The 24,947-nt window shown below is 39.7% G+C and overlaps 1 protein-coding gene across 1 annotated transcript; it reads left to right on the top strand.

Moving 5' to 3' along the window:
- The first annotated feature begins 255 nt into the window (after nucleotides 1-255).
- On the top strand, nucleotides 256-1,178 carry LOC127227721 (olfactory receptor 13G1). The gene has a single exon (XM_051192070.1). The coding sequence runs from the start codon at nucleotides 261-263 to the stop codon at nucleotides 1,176-1,178; it is 918 nt and encodes a 305-aa protein (XP_051048027.1). The 5' UTR covers nucleotides 256-260.
- The last annotated feature ends 23,769 nt before the right edge of the window (nucleotides 1,179-24,947 follow it).

Raw genomic sequence — 24,947 nt, 5'->3', positions numbered from 1 at the left:
TTCCCAGTGGAGAAATACCCTGGGTCCCCAAGGTTGATGGGTGACCATATCAATCTCCTAGAAGTCCCACACCTAGAATGACACCTGCAGCATTGGGTGGCACATTGTTCTGTTCTTACCCCAGGCAGTCTGAGATTAAGGCCCTAGGTGGCCTTAGCACATCTGGGATGGGTCTTTAGAGCATGTATTTCCTCTTCAGAAACTATCAGAGCTGCCACAGAAATCCCACTGCCCCTGGATGCTGAGGCCACCACAGCTTTATGATGAATGGGACACTGGTCACTGAGTTCCTCATCCTGGGATTCTCAGAAATGTCTCATCTTCAGGTACCACTTTTCCTCAGCTTCCTCTGTCTCTACATGGCTGCAGTCTCAGGAAACCTGCTCATTATGGTGACAGTTGGTGCCAGCCCAGCCCTACATACACCCATGTACTTCTTCCTGGTAAACTTGGCCATGGTGGACATTCTCTGCACCTCCACCATCCTACCCAAGCTATTAGACATCATGGTCGGGGGGAGGACCATCTCTTATGGGGGTTGCATGGCCCAACTCTACTTCTTCACATGGTCACTGGGGGCAGAGCTTCTTCTCTTCTCAGCTATGGCCTATGACCGCTTTGTGGCCATCTGTTGTCCCCTGCACTATAGTGCCTGGATGGGCCCCAGGGTGTGTGCATTCCTGGCTGGCCTTGTCTGGGCCATCAGCCTGACTAACACCAGTGTGAACACAAGCCTGGTGCTGCGTCTACCATTCTGCAGCTCCAATGTGATAGAGCACTTCTTCTGTGAGATTCCCCCACTGTTGAAGCTCTCCTGTGCTCCAACACAACTGAACGAAGCCATGGCCTTTGCTGCGGATGTGTTCCTGGCTGTTGGGAACTTCTCTGTGATCATGCTCTCCTATGGCTTTATTGTGGCCAGCATCCTGAGGATCCGCTCTGCTGAGGGCAAGAGACGTGCCTTTTCCACCTGCTCTGCACACCTCATTGTGGTTTCCATGTACTACTCCACTGTCATCTACACCTATATCCGCCCAGCATCCAGCTACTCCCTGAACAAGGACAAGGTGGTGTCTGTCATCTACACCTCGGTGGCACCCACCTTGAACCCCCTCATCTACACTCTAAGGAATAAGGATGTCAAAGTTGCACTTAGGAGACTTCTGTTCTGCTGCTGAGCCTGTGGCTGCTCCACTGCCTTCAGCTCTGCTGCACTGGGGATCACAGGTTTGGTATTTGTCCATGTTCCTTTTCCTGACACACTTTGTCAAACCATAAGGGACAACTCTTTAACTGCTGTTATTGACAGAGAGGAAGACCTTGTATTTCTAGGTTGTGCCCTGTAGGATAAGATATAGATTCTCCATATTATTAACTTTCATGGTTAAGTGAATCCCCCAAAATATCAAATGCGAGCATGGCCTTTTCCTAGTCCTCTTTCCTTGCAGGAGTCACATGAGCCAGGAGCTCTGGGCAGAAACTGCTTTGTGCGTCTGTTCTCTTCAAGCACCAAAGGCTACTCAGCCTTAGTATGGCTGACATGTAAATAGGGGACCTGAGAATGTAAAGGGTCTTGGGGATTTTAGGATAACTGTATTGTCTTGTATGTGAAATATCTAAAACAAAATAATTCCTTCCACTTTTTAGCACAATTGATAGAATTTTCAGTGGGGGAAAGTTTTTACCATGCTGTAGTGTTGTGTGGTGTGATAAGGCCTGCCTTTGCCTTCCATCCTCCCTAGTATGAACCACCAATGCTAGAAGTACTTCCCTGTCAAAACTGGCTCTCACCCAGGAGAGTTCCAGCAGCAGACCATGCTGGCAGTAAGTTTTTAGAACCTAGGGCTTTATCACTTTCACTGTGGAGTGATGTAGCAAACTGCTGTGTGCTTGGGACCTTGCTAGTTTGGAGGAAGTGCCCAGGAAGGGAACTATGAGAGGGAGCATAGCTGTGGTCCTTAAGGGGATTCTTGGAACAAATCCAGAGACCTTTGTCTCAAATCTTCACGTCTGTCTTGGGCTGTCTCGATGTCATGGGTTAACTCTGGTGGACTTTAGACATTTTGTGGTTGACCTGTTTTCCATTATATGGTTGGTTTTAATCTTCCTTTCAATACTGGTTCAATTACTTAGCAAATGTTTGTATTTTTTGAAAATTTATTTTTATGTTCACAAACGTATCAGTATTTTTTATCATTTACCCTCCTCCCTTCAATCCTTTCTATGTCCTTCTGCTTCCTTTCAGCTTCATTGCCCCTTTCTTTATTATTATCATTGTTACATATATATATATATGAATAAATATGTAAATATAACTTGCTGAGCATTAATGTTTTGATATCTATGTGTGTTTAGAGCTGACCTGTTGCTATGAGATAACCAACTATGTATGGGGCTGGTCCTAGGGAAGACTGATTCTGGCTCTCAACAGTCACTAATTGCCTATAAATCCTCAGGTTTCCACAATCAATGTTAGCATGCTAACTGATACTGTCATTGTCAGGTCTTGTTTGAGTCACAATATTCTTGAGAGTTTGTAAGTACAGCTTCCCTGAACCATATAAATGACAAAATATTGCAAGAGATACCTTGCTCCTCTGGGACATAATTTTTCCATGTACTCTTCTTTGATATTCCTCTGGACTTCAGTGTGGGGTTGTGTGATAAATGTACCCATTAGGACTGAGCACTTCATAGTCTGTTGTAGCTATCTGAATTGGTCTCTGTTGGCTGCAAAAAGAAGCTTTGATGAGAGGTGAGAGCTACACCCATCTGTGTGGATACAGATAAGTATGAAGAATGTAGTTAGAGTTTACATTTGTTTGGGATCCAGCAGTGATAAGATTCTACTCTAGTGTCTGTGGCCTGTCCAACCACAGGGAGTTTACTAGTTTTACAGTACCAGGCATGAATTATGCCCTACTGAGTGGGCTGTAGTCCAATTAGACAGATGTTGGTTTCTGCCAAGGCATAAATGTTGCTGTTGTGCCGTTAGGGAAATCAGATCATGCTGTTCATTGTTGTGGTTCATGGGTACCACAGAAGAAAGGATACTGATGGCTTTTCCTCCTTGTCAGCCTATATATCACCTTCTGATACCATGAAAGTTAGTCCTCAGGAAGGAGGCTTCTAGGTGAGATATAATTGAATCCCTCCGAATATTGTATCTGATGTGTGTGATGTCTTCAGCAATAAGGACTTACTCTCAAATTCTAGGAGAAAACCCAGGGCAACTGCAACAGCTTATAATGTTTTGGGAGATATTTGGACTTCCCTGGCCAAGAACTCAAAAGATTTCTTGTGAATGGTACTGGGGTTTTTATTAGATAGGCATTTGTTTTGGGGATGGCATAATTATTCCAAGTGGTAAAACTTCATTTAAACTCTATAAAAGGTATACAGTTTCTAATAACCCAAGTTTTATTTTTATCTCTTCTCCCTGCCTCTCACTCTGTAGTACTATCCCTCCCTCTTCCCAGTTAAAGACTCCCCAGATTTTGTTTGTTCCCTCCCTGAAGATTGTAGGCTTTTATTAGCAAGATGTCTTGTTCATATATATATATATATATATATATATATATATATAATTCTTCTTATTTTACATATCAATCCCAGTTCCCTTTCCCTACCAGTTGTGGTGGCACATGCTGGTAGGATTTGCTGAAGGAGGCAGAGGCAGGAGGATCACGAGTTTGAGGCCAGCCTGGACTAAACTGTCTTGTTCTTATTTCTGCTCTGTACATGGGGCAGGAGCCCAGGAAGCATCAAAGGATTGCCACAACAAACAAATATAGTGGTTATTTTCACCAATTAGATCATTACACATTAATTTGGATGAGCCAGCCAGATAATTGGAGGAACAATTCACTGTTTTTCATTAATCTGAATCAAGTTCCAGGTTTCTGTGGAAACTGTGATGGCATGTTAGAATGGTACTAAGTAGAAGAAATTGTGATTTAAACTTGGAGTCTTTGAACTTTATGAAAGACATTTATGGGAATTTTGTCACTGGAGACTTGATGAGACTAATCTTGTGGAACCCAAGAGTTTAGCCTTTTACAGGTTCTATTGTCTCTGCCTTGCTACTCTGATCTCAGTGGGAAAGAAACCATAGGAAGTGCTTTCAGAAGTAATTCTGAATACAGAAGTCAGTATGAGTGTGGTCCCTACAATGTCAGGACTAGAAGGAGCATTCTGTGCTAAGATGAGTGTCCATGCAAAGCTTGAGGACCCAATTAGGGATTTCCACAGAACATGTGGAAACACCTGGTCTCTATTGCTTTTCATTTTTCCATCCCCTGAAGAATCAAGGTTGAATTCTATTATATGCGCAGTTCTAGAATATTAGAAAACATAGAAATGTACAAGAGAGAAATGAGAAAATACTTGTGATTGTGTGTAGAAACTGCCTTGAAGATATTCTCATATAAGTTTTTTTTTTTTGAGAGTTTAGCATTTTAATTTTTTATTGAAAAATAATGATTTTCATTTATAAATTAAGAACCCAAGAACACAAAATTTATATTACCACCAATCAAAAGCTATGGGGATGTTGCTTTTTAGCAGAAAATATTAGTTCTTTTACCATATTTTAAGAGTTTTCTATTTTTTTAACTAAAAATTTATTATTTTTCTTATTTTTCATATCAATCCCAGTTCCCTCTCCTTACCTCCCTCCCATGCCCCCTGACCACTTTCCCCTCCCATTGACCCCCCCCATTCCACAGGGACAGAGATGCCTTCCTGGAGGGATAATCAGTATCTGTCAGGTCAATTGGTGTAGGGACTAGGACCTCCCTCCTGCCTCTAGGTTAAGGGAGTATCCCGCCATGGAGAATGTGCTCCCAAAGTCCTTTTGTGCACCAGGGATACATCTTTGTTCCATTGTCAGAGGTCCCTTAGAATGTAGAGGCCTTCTAACTGAGACCCATATTCAGGGGGTCTGAGTTGGCCCAATGCTGGTTGCCCAGCTATCAGTCTGGGGGCCAATTAGGTCCACCTTGTTCAAGCCAGCTGTCTCTGTGTGTTTCTATAGCCTTGTCTTGACACAATTTTGTTATCACTCCTCCCTCTCTGCAACTGGATCCCAGGAGTTCAGTTCAGTATTTATCTGTGGATGTCTGTTCCTGTTTCCATCAGCTAATAGATGAGGGCTCTATGATGGTAGATAAGTCATCAATCTCATTATCAGGAAAGGGCATTTAAGGAGGCCTTCCATGGTTGCTCAGATTGTTAGTTGGGGTCATCCTTGTAGGTCTCTAGACATTTCTATAGAGTCAGTTTTCTCTTCAAACCTATACTGGCTCCCTCTTTTATGGTATCTCTTTATTTTGATGTTCTCTATTCATCCACAGACTCAATCTTCCTGGTCCCACATGTTCTACTCTCTTCCCCTTCTCTTTATTCTAATGTCCTCTCCACTCACTGCCACCCCCATGCCCAATATGCTCAGAAGATCTTGTTCCTTTCCCTTCTGTGAGGGACCTTGTATGAATTGCTTAGGTTCCTTCTTGTATCCTAGTTTCACTGGTGGTGTGAATTTAAGACTGGTGATCCTTTGCTCTAGATCTAAAATCCATATATGAGAGAACATACCATGTTCCTCTTTTGTGACTGGGTTATCTCACGCAGGATGGTTTCTTCAAGTTCTATCCATTTGCCTGCGAATTTCAAGATTCTATTGTGTAAATGTGCCATATCTTCTTTATCCATTCTTCAGATGAGGGACATCTAGGTTGATTCCAGGTTCTTGCTATTACAAATAATGCTGCTATGAACATAGTTGAGATGTCTTTGTTGCATGGATGTGGATCACTTTGGTATATGCCTAAGAAGGGGATTGTCAGGTCCTGTGGTAGACTGATTCCCATTTTCCTGAGGAACCACCATACTGATTTCCAAAACGGCTGTATGAGTTTGCACTTCCACCAGCAGTGGAGGAGTGTTCCCCTCTCTCCACATCCTCTCCAGCATAAGCTGTCATTGGTATTTCTAACTTTAGCCATTCTGACAGCAGTAAGATGGTATCTCAGAGTTGTTTTGATTTGCATTTCTCTGATGGCAAAGGATGTTGAGCATTTTCTTAAGTGTCTTTCTGCCATTTTGCTTTCCTCTATTGAGAGATCTCTATTCAGTTCTGTATCCTACTTTTTAATGGGGTTATTTGGTGTTTTGGTGACTAGTTTCTTGAGTTCTTTGTATATTTTGGAGATCAGCCCTCTGTCAGATGTGGGGTTGGTGAAGATCTTTTCCTAGTCAGTGGGATGCCATTTGGTCTTGTTCACTGTGTCCTTTGCCTTACAGAAGCTTCTCTTTTTCAAGAGGTCCCACTTATTAAATGTTAATCTCAGTGTCTTGCTGTTGGTGTTATGTTCAGGAAGTGGTCTCCTGTACCAATATTTTCAAGGGAACCTCCCACTTTCTCTTCTAAGAGGTTCAGTGTGGCTGGATTGATGTTAAGGTTTTTGATCCATTAGTACTTGAGTTTTGGGCATGGCGACAGACATGGGTCTGTTTGCAGTCTTCCACACACCATCATCCAATTTTGCCAGCACCATTTGTTGAAGATGCTTTCCTCCTTCCATTGTATTCCTCCTTCCATTGTATAATTCTAGCTGTTTTGTCAAAAATCAGGTGTTCATAGGTGTGAGTTAATATCAATATTTTTGATTCAATTCCATTGGTCTACCTGTCTATTTAGTGCCATATACTAAGCTGTTTTCAGGACAATAGCTCTATAACAGAGCTGGAAGTCGGAGATGATGATACACAGGGTTGTTTTGGCTATCCTGGGTCATTTGTTTTTCCATATAAAGTTGAGTAATATCCTTTCAAGGACAGTGAAGAATTGTGCTGGGATTTTAATGGGAATTGCATTGAATCTGGAGATTGCTTTTGGCAAGATTGCCATTTTTACTGTTTATGCTACCTATCCAAGAGCATGGGAGAACTTTCCAGTTTCTGGTATCTTTTTTAATTTCTTTCATTAAAAACACAAATTTCTTGCTATATATGTCCTTCACTTGTTTGGTAAGCATTACCCCAAGATACTTTATGTTGCTTGTGGCTATTGTAAAGGGTGATGTTTCTCTGATTTCTTTATCAGCCTCTTTATCATCCATATATAGTAGGACTACTGATTTTTTTGTGTTTACCTTGTATCCTGCTACTTTTCTGAAGGTGTTTATCAGCCGTAGGAGTTCCCTGGTAGAGTTTGTCTTCTTCCTTTCCAATTTGGATCCCCTTGATCTCCTTTTGATGCCTTATTGCTTTAGCCAGAACTTCAATATTGAAGAGATATGGAGAGAGAGGGCAGCCTTGTCTTGTTCCTGATATTAGAGGAATAGCCATAAGCTTCTCTCCATTCAGTTTGATGTTGGCTGTTGGTTTACTGTATATTGCTTTTATTATGTTTAGGTATGTTTCTGTTATCCCTGTTCTCTCCAAGACATTTATCATGAAAGGGTGTTGAATTTTGTTGAATTATTTTTTCAGCATCTAGGGAGATAATCATGTGGGTTTTCTTTTTCAGTTTGTTTATATGGTGTATCACATTGATAGATTTTCATATGTTGAACCATCACTGCGTCTCTGGGATGAAGCCTACTTGTTCATGATGGATGATTTCTCGGATTCAATTTGCCAGTATCTTTCGAGTATTTTTACATCAATGTTCATGAGGGATATTGGTCTGTAGTATTCTTTTTTAGTTATATCCTTGTGTGGCTTGGTTACCAAGGTAATTCTAACTTCATAAAAAGTATTTGGAATGCCCTTCCCGGAGAGTGAGATCAACAACTAACTTCTCCATGGAGCCATCAACTAATGCCTGTTGAAAATAGGAGCAAACACCCATACATAAACACTGAGTCGAACTAGAACCCAGATGCAGATGGAGAGGACAAGACCATGCGGCAGAAACACATAGAGACAACTTACCTGAACAAGGAGGAGCTAAGGGCCACTAGAATGATAGCTGGGAAGCCAGCATGGGACTGACTCAGGCCCCCCTGAATATGGTTCTCAGCCAGAAGGACTGAGCAGTATAAGAGACCTCAGACAGTGGAGCCAGGATGTATCCCTGGTGCACAAAAGGACTTTGCAAACATATCCCCCATGGAGGGATAACTCCCTTAATCTAGAGACAGGAGAGAAGCCCTAGTCCCTACTTCATGGGACCTGTCAGATCTACATGACCCCAACTGGATGGCATTCCCCTACATATGGAATTGGGGTGGGTGATGGGAGGGGAGGGTGTTTAGAGTGCATGTGAGAGGGCAGAGAGGGTAAAAGGGAGGAAAGGAGGGAGGGAGGGAGGGAGGGATGGAGGAAGAGGGAACTGGGATCAACATGTAAAATAATAAATTAAATTAAAAAAAAATGCTTTGACTCCAAAATTTAAGTTGAAGGACAAGTTACTGGGGAAAAGGATTTCTATTTTTGTTTCCACAGAAAATGAAAAGATGTGGATTCCTTCCAGACTAATGTGGTTTGATCACGCCAGACCGCCTGAAACAGAGTACAAGCTGATCCTACATTCCAAACAGCTGGACAAAACAGCCCTACATACTACAGCCAGGATATCTGAATCTTCTTCGAATCCCCCAAGACAGCGCCCCTTACCAGCAGGAAGTAGTTTGGAAAGAACGACGTCCAAATTCCCAAATATTGTGTATAAATGTTTGTTTTCATTTAATTGGACTTTGTTATATAAAATTAAATAAAAAAATGAAAAAAAGTATTTGGTAATGAACCTTCTTCTGCTTTTATTGTATGGAACAATAACTTGATATTGGGGCAAAAGGTAGACCAATGGAATCAAATTGAGAACCCTGATACCATCCCACACACCTATGAACACCTGGTTTTTTTGTTTGTTTGTTTGTTTGTTTTGTTTTTTGTTTGTTTGTTTGTTTTTGTTTTTTTTTTTACAAAGAAGCTAAAATTATACAGTGGAAAAAAAGAAAATATCTTCATCAGATGGTGCTGGCACAACTGGGTGCTGGCATGTAGAGGATTGCAAATAGATCCATATCTATCGTCATGCACAAAACTTAAGTCCAAATGGATCAAAGACCTCAACATAAGCCCAGACACTCTGAACCTTTTAGAAGAGAAAGTGGGAGGTTCCCTTGAAAGAATTGGCAGAGGAGACAGCATCTTGAATAAACACTACTAGCACAGACAGTGAGATCAACAAATAATGAATAGGACCTCCTGTAATTGAAAAGTTTATGTAAGGCAAATGACACAGTCAAAAAGACATAATGGGAGCCCACAGAATGGGACAAGATCTTCACCATCCCCACATCTAACAGAAGATTGATTTCTAAAATATACAAAGGACTCATGAAGCTAGTCACCAAAACATCAAATAATCCAATTAAAAAATGGGGACAAAACTAAAAAGACAATTCTCAATAGAGGAACTTAAAATGCCTGAAAGACACTTAAGAAAGTGCTCTACATCCTTACCCATTAGGGAAATGCAAATAAAAACAACTCTAAGATACCTTCTTACTCCTATCAGAATGGCTAAAATAAAAAACACTAATGACATTTTATGCTGGAGAGGATGTGGAAGCTGAGAAATCTCCCCTGCTGTTGGGAATGTAAACTCATTCAACCAATTGGGAAATCAGTATGGCAGTTCCTCAGAAAAATGGGAATCAGTGTCCTACAATATTCAGCAATTCCACTCTTAGGCACATACCCATAAGATGAACATTCATACAACAAGGACATTTGTTCAGTTATGTTCATAGCAGTATTATTTGTAATAGCCAGAACCTGGAAGCAACCTAAATTCCCCTTAGCTGAAGAATGGATAAAGAAAATGTGGTACATTTAGAAAATGGTGTGATACTCAACTGGAAACAACAGCAACAATAACAACAACAACAATAACAACAACAAAACCAATGGAATCTTGAAATTTGTAGGCAAATGGATGGAACTAGAAGAAACCATCATGAGTGAGATAACCCAGATACAAAAAAATCAAACATGGTAAACACTCACTCATATATGGATTTTAGACATAGAGGAAAGGATTACCAACATACAATCCACACTGCCAGAAAAGCTAGGAAAGAAGGAGTACCCTAAGAGTGATATACATGGTCCCCCAGAGAATGGGAAAGAGACAAGACCTCCTCAGCAAATTGGGGGCTTGAAGGAGGGGAGAGGGAGTTAGGAGAAAGAAGAGGAGAGAGGATGGCATGAAAGAGCAGGAAGATTGAGTCATGAAAAGAATAGAGGCCTAAGCCATGCTCCATGTGATAGACTTTGAAGATTTCCCATGGAAGGCCTCACCCTCCCTGAGGAGCAGAAAGGGGATGGGATGGTGGTTTGGAGGACAGGGGAGGAAGGGAAGGTGAGGGAACTGGGATTGACATATAAAATGACACTGTTTCAAATTTGAATTAAAAATATAATAAAATCAGAAACATAAAATCAGATTGTAATAGATAAGTAAAGGACACATTATGTTAAAAAAACAACAAAATATTGACACAAAAACACCTCCAAAATTACTATTAAGTTCATTTTGTGTTGATCATCTACTGTTTAGCATGGAGCTCCCCTTATGTTTGAATTGTACACCAAATTGAGACTCCATTGGATAAAAGTTTTCCTTTGCAAGTAGGTGTCAGTTGGAGATAGCTTTTGGCTTAGAGATGGGGGCTCATGTTTACTACCCCTCTCAACACTGGGACACTATGTGTCTTGTACCTGTAAATACCCTCATATGCTGCTACAGCTTCTTTGAATTCATATGTCTACTGGTCCTATTGTGCCTAAAAGGCATTAGTTTATTGGTCTCTTCCAACCCCACTTGCTCTTACAATCTTTCCACCTCCTCTTCCTCATAGTCCCTGAGTCTTAGGGAGAAGGATCTGATGGAAATATCCCATTTATGACTGACACTATTCCAAGGTCTCAAGCATTGTCTGGTTGTGGTTCCCTCATGTAGAAGGAAGCTTCTCTGTAGTGAGATAGTCCTTTTGTGGCACTGACACGCCCATTGGGGGGTGGAGCCATGGGCGGAAGTGACCTGTAGAAGGAGGTCAGAGGGGGTAGGAAGACGCTCTCTTTCTGGCATGACTCGGATAGGAGAGGATCGGGTTGAATTTCCTGGTGTTCATCTGTCTAGGTTGTTATTTCTCCCTGAATAACACCTGGGTTTTGCCCCCAGGCGGCAGAAGCCGCCCCCCTCCCCCTCCTTCCCCAACGGGCAGGGTTTAACCAGGTGGACTCACCACAGCTTTGGGACATTTGCCTCTTCCTTACTGCAAAGGAGATCTTTGCCGCTAAAGCAGACCTGGTTAAACAAAATCTGGGGACTCATATCTTATATGCAATTTTCTCTCTAAAATCCTAATTTTCTCACATACTTTTAATGCTTATTGTTGTCTTTCCCTAATGCATACCTTAAAACTTAAAAATTTTACTTTAATATTGATGTGTAACTTTTCCACAAGGAATAATAACGATTCCTAACATCAGTCTTTGAACTCTCCGGAAAGAAGATGGGGCCCCACATCATCGTTTCCACTTGACTCAACCTGATGCATCAGAACTACAAACATCACCCTAAAACCGGTTTGAGACTGTTTTGCTCGAGACAACTCATGACTAGCTAGCTGTAATGGTGCACCTTTTTATTACACCCTGGCCAGAGTTTCAAATAGAACTACAGTCAAGAATTTTCTGCCACACAGTGACTAGCTACATATGTCACAGCCAGTTCTGTTGAGAAATTTGGTTGCTAAAAATTTTCTTCCTACAAGATCCATTGGAGCAATCATCGTCCCATTTCAGCAGGAAGTAATCTTAAGATAACGACGCCCCCTTTCCCTACCCTTGGAATTTTGGGATAATAGTCATTGTCTTTGGGTTGGTTTTAGTTATTTGGGATTGGGTGATGCTTACACTCGGGTTTATCTTTTAGACAGGAATAGGGAATGGTTGGTAAAGGTATGGTTTAGATGGGATATAGGTAGATTAGCCTATTTTCTTGAGAATTTGAGTAAGAATGAGATAGTATTTTACAGCTTACATTGTTGTGTATTCTTATGTGGTAAGCTATGTAAAATTAAGTTTATATTTTGTTATATTGTGTTAAATATTTCCACTTACAATGTTTTATACACATTATTTTTTACCATATTCTATGTATGTATACTTTTCTTGTATTCAAGACATTTTGTATATTGATACAATTTGGGATATTTATCTTGCTGCCCTTTATAGTTCTACCTCTTGTCTTGACACTTATACTCTACCTCTATTTTAGGGATTTACATGTATGTATATGTAAATAGTTATATTGTTTAAGTATTTGTTCCTGCTTTACTCAGGAAAGTTTTAATCAGTCTTTTTAGCTAAGTTCCCGAGTATTACAGATTATCTTCACTCACATTTCCTGTACCTATGAGATTAGTCAGATATAGATGCTTAATCTTCAATCACTTCATAGACATGCAGAACATGGCATTTAAATGTTTTAATATTAGTACTCCATTGACATGAGACACTGTTGCTCCTGACAGCACCATGCACTTTCCCGAAAATATGTTGGACACTGTTGTTGCTCCTGCTGGAGTTCAATCTCGCCTCAGCTAATGGCCTGTTGGGCATAGAATTGCCCCCACCTTGACCACTGATTTGGACATGCAGTCATATGTGCTTGCAGGAGACAAATATAGAAGACTGCTTGACCTTGCCAAGTCAGGGTAAGATAGCCATTCTATTTCCCTGCTGTTGTTGTGGTCTGTCAAGTTCTCTTGGCCTTAGCCAAATCTGGGTGTACCAACGTCACTGTGAGACCTAGGGTGACTGTTCAGGTGGCTTGCTGTTTCTGTCCTTGCTGCACCTTTTGGAAGTTGTCCATCCGCATTTCCTGTCTACTCTAGTATTGTTAATTTCCTTCTCAGGTCTTGATGAGGTTAAAGATTAAACTATCACAACTATTATTCTCTCTTCCTAGTTAGATATATTAGGTACTAGACTTACGTTTTCCAGCTTAGGACAACTCTATTGTAAACTCCATTATGCCCTCACCCTAGGACTAGATATGTAGGTCATTTTGTTCTCGATTTTCCTTTTCTTGGAGCACACTTGTTATTCACTGTTTTGTATATAGTTTTGTATTAAGCCTAAATCTTTTCTTTAGACTAAAAGGGGAATTGTAGTGAGATAGTCCTTCTGTGGCACTGACCACGCCCATTGGGGGTGGAGCCATGGGCGGAAGTGACCTGTGGAAGGAGGTCAGAGGGGGCAGGAAGACGCTCTCTTTCTGGCGTGACTCGGATAGGAGAGGATCGGATTGAATTTCCTGGTGTTCATCTGTCTAGGTTGTAAGTTATTTCTCCCTGAATAAACATCTATTCGGCCTATTTGTTTATCCTGATCCTTATTTACCACAATACTTCTCTGTTGTTAGCTAAGCAACATACTGACATATGGGTATAGCAGAATGTATTAGGAGTCATTTTATTGATATGTTACTTTAGGAGAACAGTAGTATTTGGTCTTCACTAAGTCCATGGACTATCTAGTCTCAGGTTCTTGGCCACCTGAGCAGTGTCAGGCATGGGTTCCACCTCATGGAATAGGCCTTAAAGATAATCTAAATAGAAGTTCCAAGCCTTTTGTAATATGTAGCAGGTGCAGTAAAGGCTGACATTGAACTCATGAATGCAAATCAATAAGACACAGGCAAGGTAACCCTAAGGGAAATACCATAGGGGGCTTCTTGTAGACCACAATGTCAAATTTGGTTCAATCATTCCTTGTCAGCATGGGGGAAACACCTTCACAGAGCAATTAAAGGACTTAATACTTGTTGTTAAAAATCATGTTGCACTGCAACCATAAAACAAGTATTTTGGCCAACTTTTATAAATGATCGAAGACCAAAGCTAACCATATGGATAATTGTCATTGTAATTGAAGGTTTGATTGACATGGGTGTGGATGTAACAATAATTTTACCAAAATTCATATTGGCCTCTTCAGGAGATAAATATTTAGCTTATATGAATTAGAATATATCTTAGGTTAAACAAAGTGCCAGAGGGATCAGATATATAGTGCCAGAATGATAGAGAGGAAAATTTGAGCCATATGTGGCTAACATAGCAATGAATTTATGGGGACATGATTTATTACAGCAGTGAAAAACACATATTTACATTCCTCTAATCTCACAAACAAACAAAAAAATGAATAGTGCTTCTGAGAGAAATATTACAAGGTATTATCAAGAACAGTCACTAACTGTTCAGGTTGTACATAAGTAGGGTGCAATGGTTAGTCTTTCAAAGGTACTAACAGCTCTTTAGCTTTAAAATTGTCAACTGACAAACCTGTGTGAGTAGAACAATGGTCTTTAACATCAGAAAAATTACATGCACTAGTACAACTGTGACGAGGGATGTCTTTCTGTATATATGTTTCTCTGATTGGTTGATGAAAAAACACTGTCCAATAGCCAGGTAGAAAGTATAGGTGGGGCTATGAGACAAGGAGAATTTGAGGGAGAGGAAGGCAGAAAAACACCTGTGAGAGATGTGGCAAAGGAGTAACACACTGGACCACTACTGGGTAATCCAAGAGCACCTGGAAATACTTAGATCAATAGGAATGTGTTAATAATTAAGAGAGCGCTAGCCAGTAAGAAGTCTATGTCATTGGCTAAACAGTTTCTAATTAATATAAACATCAGTGTATTTATTTGAGGCTGAAGGGCATCGAGACCAGGCTGGACTAAAACTATGCCTAAACAGCAGATAGAGGAGCAGCTAAACACTCAACATATTGAAGAATTGACCAGTTCTTGGAATTCTTCTATACTTGTCATTAAAAAAAAATCTGGAAAAATGTGTGAAGAGTCAAAGAAAATTTTACCTTGTTGGGGACAACAAATTGCTCCTGAAAAAAAAAATACAGAGAAGAGATTCTATTGATTATCTCAGATATAAGACAGGTTTACAAAATCTTCAACCACAGAAAGTACCTGACTTTTGTAAAGAAGAAATTACAGAATACACATGTGAATTGTTCTGTTCCAGAGCTGCATTGTATTCTGGTTGTTTTACATTCTATGCATGTTCCTACAGTAATTCTTATGCAGAAAAAAGATAATATTTTAGAATGGATATTTTTACCACACAGAGTAAATAATTAAAGACCTATGTAGAAAAGTTTTCTAAATTTGTTCTGAAAGAAATATTGAGACTTGGTCAATCAACAGGAATAGACCCAGCAAAAACTGTGGTACCTTTTACTAATGCTGAAATTTCCGTATTATGAACAGAAAATAAACATTGATAAAGAGCTTGCAGCAATTTCCAGGGAGAGATTAGCAACAGATATCCCCAAAGCAAGAGACTTTGGCTTATAAGAATAACTAATTGGATCCTCCCTCACATGATACAAGAAACATCAATTTCTGTATGCCCTACATTACTTTTATAATTTTTATTTTCTTTAGTTGTCAGTAAAATTTATAACAAATTGTGCTACATGAATTCTATATCTTAATGATTTTCTCTGGAATTTTCTGATTCTCTCATCTATTTTATGCATTTGCCCATCACTACCCCACAGACTACTTTCATTTTATCTTCTACTAAATGTTCTTAGAGAAACATCAGTCAGAAAATTGAGACTGTGAGTACAAGAGATTATTAGGTAGGATTCAGAGTCAAAAGACTCAGTACAGTGGTGTCTTGTGATGAAGAATGGAAGCATTCTAACCAGAGAGAAAGAAAAAGAGACTTCAAGATGAAGTACATGGTTGATTCTTTCTCAATGAAGCTTTCCAAATATCTTATGTGGCAAGCATTATATCTTACAATAGTCAATATACTTTTCTTTATTAAAGATTCTTTTTTATGTATCTTTTTCTTGTTTTTAAAATTCTGGTTTGTGTGTGTGTGTGTTTGTTTGGTTGTTGTTGTTGTTGTTGTTGTTGTTGTTGTTTTGAGACAGGGTTTCTCTGTAGCTTTGGAGCCTGTCCTGGAACTCTCTCTGTAGACTAGGCTGGCCTTGAACTCACAGAGATCCGCCTACCTCTGCCTCCCAAGTGCTGGGACTAAAGGCCTGTGCCACCAATGCCCTAAATTTTCTTTTAAAACTTAATTGTGCCTTTCACATCATTAAAAAGAAAAGAACTTCCAGAATCCCTGATTTCAAGCTGTACTACTGAGCTATAGGAATAAAAACTTTGTGGTATTGGCATAAAAACAGACAGGTTGATCAATGGAATGGAATCTAGGACCAAAATGTAAATCCACATACCTATGGACACCTGCCTTTTTTTAATAAAGAAGCCAGACAAAGATAATGGAAAAAAGTAAGCATCTTCAAAAATGTGCTGGTCTAACTGGATGTCTCCAAGTAGAAGAATGTAAATAGATCCATATTTATCAACCTGCACAAAGCTCAAGTACAAGTGGATAAAAGACCTCAACATAAAAGCAGACATACTGAACCTGATAGAAAAGAAAGTAGGGAATAACTTTAAACAAATTGGCACAGAAGACAACTTCCTAAAGAAAACACTGATAGCACAGGAACTAAGACTGACAATTAATAAATGGGATCTCATGAAACTAAAATGCTTCTATAAGGCAAAGAATATTGTCAATTGAACAAAGTGACAGCCTACAGAATGGGAAAATATTTTCACTAGCTCCACATCTAATAGAGTGTTAATATCATAAATATATAAAAACCCCAAGAAATTAACAACAAACCAAATAATCAATTTAAAAATGGAGTATAGTTCTAAACAGAGAATTCTCAATATAGGAATCTCAAATGGCCAACAGACATTTAAAGCAACATTGCTATCCATCAGGGAAATGTAAATTAAAACTATTTTGAGAATCCACCTAGTCAGAATGGCTAATATCAAAAACACAAATGGCAGATCATACTGGAGATGATGTGGAGCAAGGAGAGCACTCCTCCATTGCTGGTGGGAGTGCAAACTTATATAGTAACTGTGGAAATCAATATGGTGGCTCCTCAGAAAATTGGGAATTGATTTTCCTCAAGACCCAGCTATAATACTCCTAAGCATGTACCCAAAAGATGACACTTGCTCAGCTATGTTCATAGAGGCTTTATTCATAGTATCCAGAAACTGGAAACAACCTAGATACTCCTCAACTGAAGAATGGATTTTAAAAATGCAATACATTTACACCTTTAAGTAGTATTTAGCTGTTAGAAAAAAAAATAACATCATAAAATTTACAGTAACATGTATGGGACAAGAAAAATTCATCCTGTGAGGCAACCCAGACCCAGAAAGACAAACATGATATATACTCACCTATAAGTTGACATTAGCTGTTCAGTAAAGAATAGTCATGCTATGGTTCACAGACGCAGAGATACTAAGTAACTAGGAGGGATCAATGGGGGGACAGATGGATATCCATGGGAGGAGAAATATAATAGATTTTGAGGGTTGACTGGAGCAGGTGGGGATGGGAACAGGAAGGATTAGGTGCAGGAGGGAAGGATAAGAGGTACAAATTACTGGGAGAGATGACTAGAATTGGGGAAGGCATTGGGAATGATGTGGAAACTCCTTGGAATCTTTGAGTGTGGTGCTAGTGAGAAATCCTAGTAATGGAGGATACAGAGCATGGACTGGCCTTCTTCTGTAATCAGGCATGGGTTCCAGTGGTGAGACTGGGATACCAACCCAGCAAAAAAAAATTTGACCTTCAATCTGTCCTGCTTGAAATATTGCTGAGGCGTTGGTGGCTCAGAGCTTGTGGGATTGGTCAATCAATGACTGATATAACCTGAGACTCATGCCACAAAAGTGTGTCCTTGTTCAACGCTGTCTGGATGGCCAGAAAGTGGAAGCTGAATTGTTTAGTGACCTAGAGTAGAACATGACTGGCAAAAAAAGAGTAAATGAAGTTATTCCTAATGATATTTCTCTATACTCATAGATCTGACCCTAGCCCAATATTCATCAGAGTGGTTTCGTCCAGCAGCTGATGGCAGCAGATGCAAAGAGACTCACAGCCAAATATTAGGTGAAACTCAGGGATCCCCACAGAAGAGGGGGAGGAAGGATTGTAGGAGCCTGGAGGGCTCCTACAGAATCAACAGAATTACAACCTACAGCCCACAGAATCAACTAAACATGGCTTACAGGGACTCACAGAGAATGAAAGGACAATCAGAGAACCTGTATAGCTCTCCACTAGGTCTTCTGTGCATATGTTATGTTGTTAGCTTGGTGTTTTGTGAGACTGCTAACAGTGGGAGTGTGTATGTCTCTGACTCTTTTTGCCTACTCTTGGGACCCTTTTCCTCCAATCCTTGGTATGAGGGCTTGTGCCTAGTCTTGCTATATCTTGTTATACCTTGTTTAACTGGTATCCCCTGGGAGCCCTTCTACTTTCTGAAGAGAAAAGGAGGACTTTATCTGGAGGGTGGAATGTGATGAGTCAAGGGTGGAAACCGCAGGCAGGATATATTAAAATAAAAATAATAAGAAAGTAAATAGGAAAGAAAATATTTTACTTTTTTCATGTATAAGGGATCTGTTGTCACAACGTGTAACAAGTACAGTTTTTTCCGCCTGCTGCTTGATCTTGTCCCGCCACCAAGCCAGCCCCAAATAACACACAGAGACTCTGTATTAGATATTATACTGTTGGCCAGTTACTAGTTTCTTATCGGCTAGCTCTGTCTTAATTATTAACCCATTTCTGCTGATCTATGTATTTTCACATGACCTTCTCTTACCGGGGAGGTGGCTGGCGTCCAGCTCTCTCCAGACTCTCCATCTTGACTCCTCCTTACTACTTCCTATTTCCTCCTTGTCTCCTAGTCCCTCCTATCTTCCTTTCCTATTGGCCAACAGTGCTTTATTATTAACCAGTATGAGAAACATATACAGAATGACATCTCCCATCATCTCCTCTTTTCTGTCTAAATAAAAAGAATGGTTTTAACCTTAACATAGCAAAATATATCACATAACAGTTATCAAATAAGAATCACAGTTAACACTATTTAGTCCATTAACATTTAGCAAGATTTGAAGAAAATATTCCATCATCTATCATATCTTTGTGTGTCTAAAGTCTAAGTAACTTATCTTTAATACTAAGGAAAACTGTAACCATAACTCTCTGTCTTCAAGTCCCTCAAAGACCACAGAAGGATAGTATAAACTCTAGAAATGACAGGGACAACTCACTGCCTGGTCACCCGAAGTTCTTTTGTAATCTTCCATCTTCAGCCCATAGGCCATAGTGTGTCTGGCAGACTCTTCAGCAACACAGGAAACTTTAAACTGTCTTCTTGTATTGGCAGTTTGTCAGTCACTTTTCTCTGTGTCCTGCATACTGTCTCGAAGACTCTTCCATGAAGCAGGATCTCTGTAGCAATGTCCATCTTGAATCAGCAGTCACTTTTCTGTGGGTCCTGCATGTCCAGTATATACAGCATAAAGTCAAACAGTCCAGACAAGATCAGTATCTTGTCCAAATGGCTAGTCTTGCCATATTGGAAGTAAACTCCATAATGAGTTTCTTCAATGTCCATCTTCATCTTCCTTTCTGACGCAGGTGGTGTTGCCAGGAACAATTATGTCTCATTGTCAAGAAAAACCCTAAACCATTTTAAATGCCATATTCTGTAGGTCTTTGAAAGATTTGAAGAATATCTATCTATCTCAAATACATCTGCATATCTAGAAAACCTAACTCACCTAGCTATGTTTTGACTATTATAGGTAACTATCTAAAATCTGTACTAAATTATACATTACATTTTTAAATGAGCTATATAAACACAATACATAAACAAGAAGAGAAATATACATATACAACATTGACCTTAAATTGTATCAATAAATGAAAATCCATTCCAAAACAAAGTATTCATATCTATACCATCATTCCCTTTTTACCTTTAAAAAGAATTGGCTATGATCATTAACCATTTATAACCAAGTCCATTTAAATGAAAACAAACATTTATAAACAATATTTGGGAATTTGGGTGTCGTTCTTTCCAAACTACTTCCTGCTGACAGGGGGCGCTGTCATGGGGGATCCTGAGAAGATGTAGAAATCCTGGCTGTAGTCTGCAAGACTGCCTTGTCCAAGCTGTTTTGAATGTTGGATCACCAGCGACTCTGTTTCAGGGGGTCTGGCTTGCTCAAACCACATTAGTCTGGAAGGAATCCACAGCTTTTCAATTTCTGTGGAAACAAAAATAGAAATACTTTTCCCCAGTAACTTGTCCTTGAACTTAAATGTTTGAGTCAAAGCATTTTTAAAATATATAAATTGAATTAATCCAGCAGCATTTCCTTTATCAGTTGTTATTTTCTCAGCAGTCAAACAATGCAGAGACAACACAATAGCATACAGTAACCAGATTCTCTCTGAGCTTTTCATCTTTACGTGCCTTTATCATTACTCTGCTTATTTTACTTTTATTTTTTTATTTTTTGACATAGGGTTTCACTGTGTAACTCTTATCTGTCCTGGAATTTACTCTGCATACCAGGTTTACTTTGCAAATCACAGAGATCTGCTTGCCTCTGTCTCCTGAGTGCTGGGATTAAAGGCGTGTGCTACACCCAGTTCCTCTTTGTCTCTTTAAAACCATTTTTTTTCATGTCTACATATATTTTAAAACACACTGTAAACCTTTAGAGGTTTTTCTTAATATGAATCTGTCTTTACTGTAAATCTTTATCTTCGTCTGGCCACAAGTCTTTTATCTGGTAAACAACAACTTTGCTAAAATGAAAGTCATAGCTGTGTCAGCCGCGGTTTACCAAAGATGGTGGCGGGTACTTTTACCACCAGCACTGAGAGCTGTGCTCACCGCCTTGGTCTGCGTTGCCACCCAGAAAGCATGCTGCCGGCTTGGAGATGTGGTCACTGCCATTGCCATCTCTCATACACACCAATAAATTGTTAGCAGAGTTATTTAAAAGCTTCTTTTTTTTTTTTTTTTTTTTTTTTTTTTTTTTTTTGCCGCTTATTCAAAGTAAGGAATCTTCCCTTAAAGGATCCGCGCGAATATCTGCTTGTCTCTAGCAAAGCAGAGTTCAACTGAGAAAAATGCTGCTACCAAGAAACCTTGCTTGTCTCTGTTCTTTTGTTTCTAAAACCCATTTTTAACCTTTTGTTAAATTTTAAGTGGAAGTTCTTACTAGCCACGTGGGCGCCATTTGTAAAGAGTACGGGTTAACCGTTGTGTTATATATTTTGCTGTGTTAAGGTTAAACCCCTTCTTTTTATTTAAACAGAAAAGAGGAGATGATGGGAGATGTCATACTGTATATGTTTCTCATATTGGTTAATAATAAAGCACTGTTGGCCAATAGGAAAGGAAGATAGGAGGGACTAGGAGACAAGGAGGAAATAGGAAGCAGGAAAGAGAGTCAAGATGGAGAGTCTGGAGAGAGCTGGACGCCAGCCACCTCCCTGGTAAGAGAAGGCCATGTGAAAATACATAGATCAACAGAAATGGGTTAATAATTAAGGCAGAGCTAGCCGATAAGAAACAAGTAACCGGGCCAACAGCATTGTATCAAATACAGAGTTTCTGTGTGTTATTTGGGGCTGGTGCGGCAGCATGACAAGACCAGAGGCGGCAGGCAGAAAAACCATACACCTTACAACAACGAAATTATAAGACGCCTAAATTACTCTCATTGTGTATGTGTGTCCAGTTCAGATGAAGTACTCTCAGCAAAATAGAGGAATCAATTTATATCTTGAGATCTTCTATACAGGGTATGAGAATCCCGATGACACTCTGAGAGATGCATGCTGAGAATTGGTGAGTAGAGGGTATGGATGGTGAACCGCTCCTGCCCACAGTATTTGACTTCCCTGACCATTGTCCTCCACAGAATTCTACAGGGATCTTGGGTCATAAAGCCATGAGTCCCCTTTAATTGATCCTAAGAGTTTTCGTCTTCAGTGTCTATCCCAGGGGGAATCAGGACAAACACCTGTCCCTGCTCTCAGAAAATCACACTTATTTCTGAAGACCAATGACCTCTACATAAAGGAAGCAGAACTTCAGAGGGACACAAAATACTTGGTGCTTGCAGAAAAACAAGTGCTCAGCAGTGTGCGCTTTTGTGGAAGACATCTGTTACTTCAATCTGTTACTTCAATTCACCCTGACAAAGAAAGGTGAGTGAAGGCTAATTTTCCACTGTGACTTTTCTGACTAACAGTGGAACTCGAAGGCAAATGTCTCACTATAAAATGACATTTGTTTCAGTGTTTGGATGTCAGCATAAAGCAACATCAACTCATGTTCTCAGTGAGTTCTGAGATTGAGAAAGAATGTTGGATTAGAGAACAGATTATGATAGAAAGATTTGGTTTTATTCTCCATTGTGTAAATAGAAGAATGTTTAGCTTCTAGCCACGATAAGAGAGTTTATTTTCTGTTTTGTCCTTATACTCAAAGCCTGACTTCCTCGTCCATCACCCATAGCATTCACATTAAATGAATTGTAGCTATATAGGGCCATTGTGAATTTGTTCCTTACAACCGTCCCCACCAGAATACTAGACTCTTCCATGTCCACTTAGGCACAAATGGGATCACTAACAGAAAAAACAAACTTCACAAAAGAATCAGATGGAATTATCGGAAGAGGGCTTGTGTAGATGCAGTTGGGAACATTGATTAATTTTCATCTACGTACAGCAGTATCACATCTGAGTAAGATAATATTATCTGCTAGGCCAATAAGAATTATAGGCACCAAAATATTGCTTATTAAACTCAGTGTGTATGAAAAGAATAATTACTGTTTATGGTTTTCCAGAAGTGTTATTCTCCTTTCCATCATGTATGCAAATTATTCCACAGATATCTATACATTTGACAGTTGGATGCACCACTGTACTTTATGCTCTAGGTGACCAGTCCAGGCAAAATAGCAGTCTTTGGCCCTGGAAATGACCTCCCACCAGCTTCTTCTCTCTGTAATTTATTTTCTATGATAAACTGCAAATGTGGAGTAGGATTATTATCCTACAAACTCAGTAAAGATACTGAGGTTCCTCCATGATACCCTGCAGGAAATGCCTAGTTTGATCCTGATGAGAAGCAGTAAATACCACCTGGTGAGGAGTGCAGGGTGAAGTTAGTACTTTTCCTATGAAGACATATACAGCACACGCTCTGTAGGGAACTGAGACTGCGCAACAGCTCTGTGTCTAATCCAGCCTTTGCCCATCACAGATTCATAGTCATGATGATCTTCTAATCTCTTCCCCATTGTTAGTTTTTCAAGAACAAAGCTCCCTCCATTCACTAGCCTGTCTCAATGTGGAGAAAGAACTGGGTCTCTTTCTGATGTCATTAGGTGTTCCTTTTCTAGGTGCTTCAAGATTCACAAACAGGAGGCCTTCATGGTGACACATGCTTCTTGTTCACAATTACTCCTTCTGTCACAGAACTACAGGATCTTTCAGGTTTTTACCACATTGTCTGTGCCATGGCTCTGACCAATGTTTATTCCCTCTACTGAAAGATCATGTTTATCAGGCTTCAGATGCTCCTTGTAATTATTCTGTTCTTACACCTAAGTGTTATCGTAGGCTGTAGAGGAACTTGATATTTTTCAATGTGGTTGATATAGATTTGATCAGGAAATTCAGCACACATGCTAATGGCATCATTGCTGTCTTCTTGTGTTCAGTTCAGACCTGTTTGCTGCTGTGCACACACTCCACTGTAAGGAGAATTCATGAGTATAGATGCTTCCATGGGATTACTCCAGTCACAAAGACATGGAGTTATGCTGTTCAAAAGACATGTGACTTCTCCATCTGACTTATCACATAATAATCTTACTCCACAGAGGTCAGAGGTCACACTTTCTCCCCTTTCTCACTGGTATCTCTTCTCTTCACTTTAAGACATGCAGCTCCCTTTGCCCTTGATAAGCTTTCATTGGCTCTAACACACTTAAAACATTTTGAAGGCATTGATTAAAGTAAACTGAACAAGTGAAAATAATATTTCTTTATAGTTTTCAGGGTACACTTAAGAAAGACGATTACATTTTTTAAAAACAGTTCCATGTGTTTTACACAATGCTTTCTCTCATGCATCCCATTTCTATGAAAACACAGGGCATTTTCATGATCCCAGTAGTCTTCTCACACTGTCTTGTTCAGGTCACAATAATTAGGAAGCAACACAGATGTGTGTTTTCTGCTGCAGAACAGGCTGTGAATGCATTTTCCTCTGCAGGAACCCACATGAGCCCATTGTGAACAGTTATTGTGCTCATCCTAAACTTTGGGCTCTATCCATAGTGTTGTCTGCTTACATTTGTCTTTTCTGTAATACATTCGGTGTGGTTTTATGAAAAACCTACTGTGAGTTCTGTCAATCAATGCTGTAACTGCCTATGTTGAGGGGACATAGGTTGATATGTCATTATGTTTATACATATTCTAAGTAAATGTTTGTTTAGATGACTTTGTCATCTCTGTTTTCTCAAGCTTCAAGCTCCTCCCTTCTAGTTATTTGTAAACGCATAAGAGATTGTTGTGGAATGTAGCCATGTCACTATGCAGTCCTAGAACTTACATTTCTGTCTAGATGGGCCTGGTTCCCATTGCCTTATTTCCTTTAACACTTCTTCACCTTTGACATTTATCATGTTTATCAATTATTATTCTATTAGGATAGAAATAAGAGAAAACAGTGGTATCTGTCATTTTGTGCCTGGCTTAAGCTTGTTTATCTCATCATATTAATCTCTACTTCTCTCCACTTCTCTGTACACAAAAGGGGATTTTATTTTGTGGTTAAATAATGTTATGTTGCGTGTGTGTGCTTGTGCATGTGCGCGTGCACACACACACACACACACACACACACACACACACACACAC

This window comes from Phodopus roborovskii, unplaced genomic scaffold (assembly GCF_943737965.1).
Source record: "Phodopus roborovskii unplaced genomic scaffold, PHOROB, whole genome shotgun sequence".
NCBI lineage: Eukaryota > Metazoa > Chordata > Mammalia > Rodentia > Cricetidae > Phodopus > Phodopus roborovskii.
The sequence above is the reverse complement of the archived record's forward strand: the minus strand, read 5'-3'. Positions and strand labels throughout refer to the sequence as shown.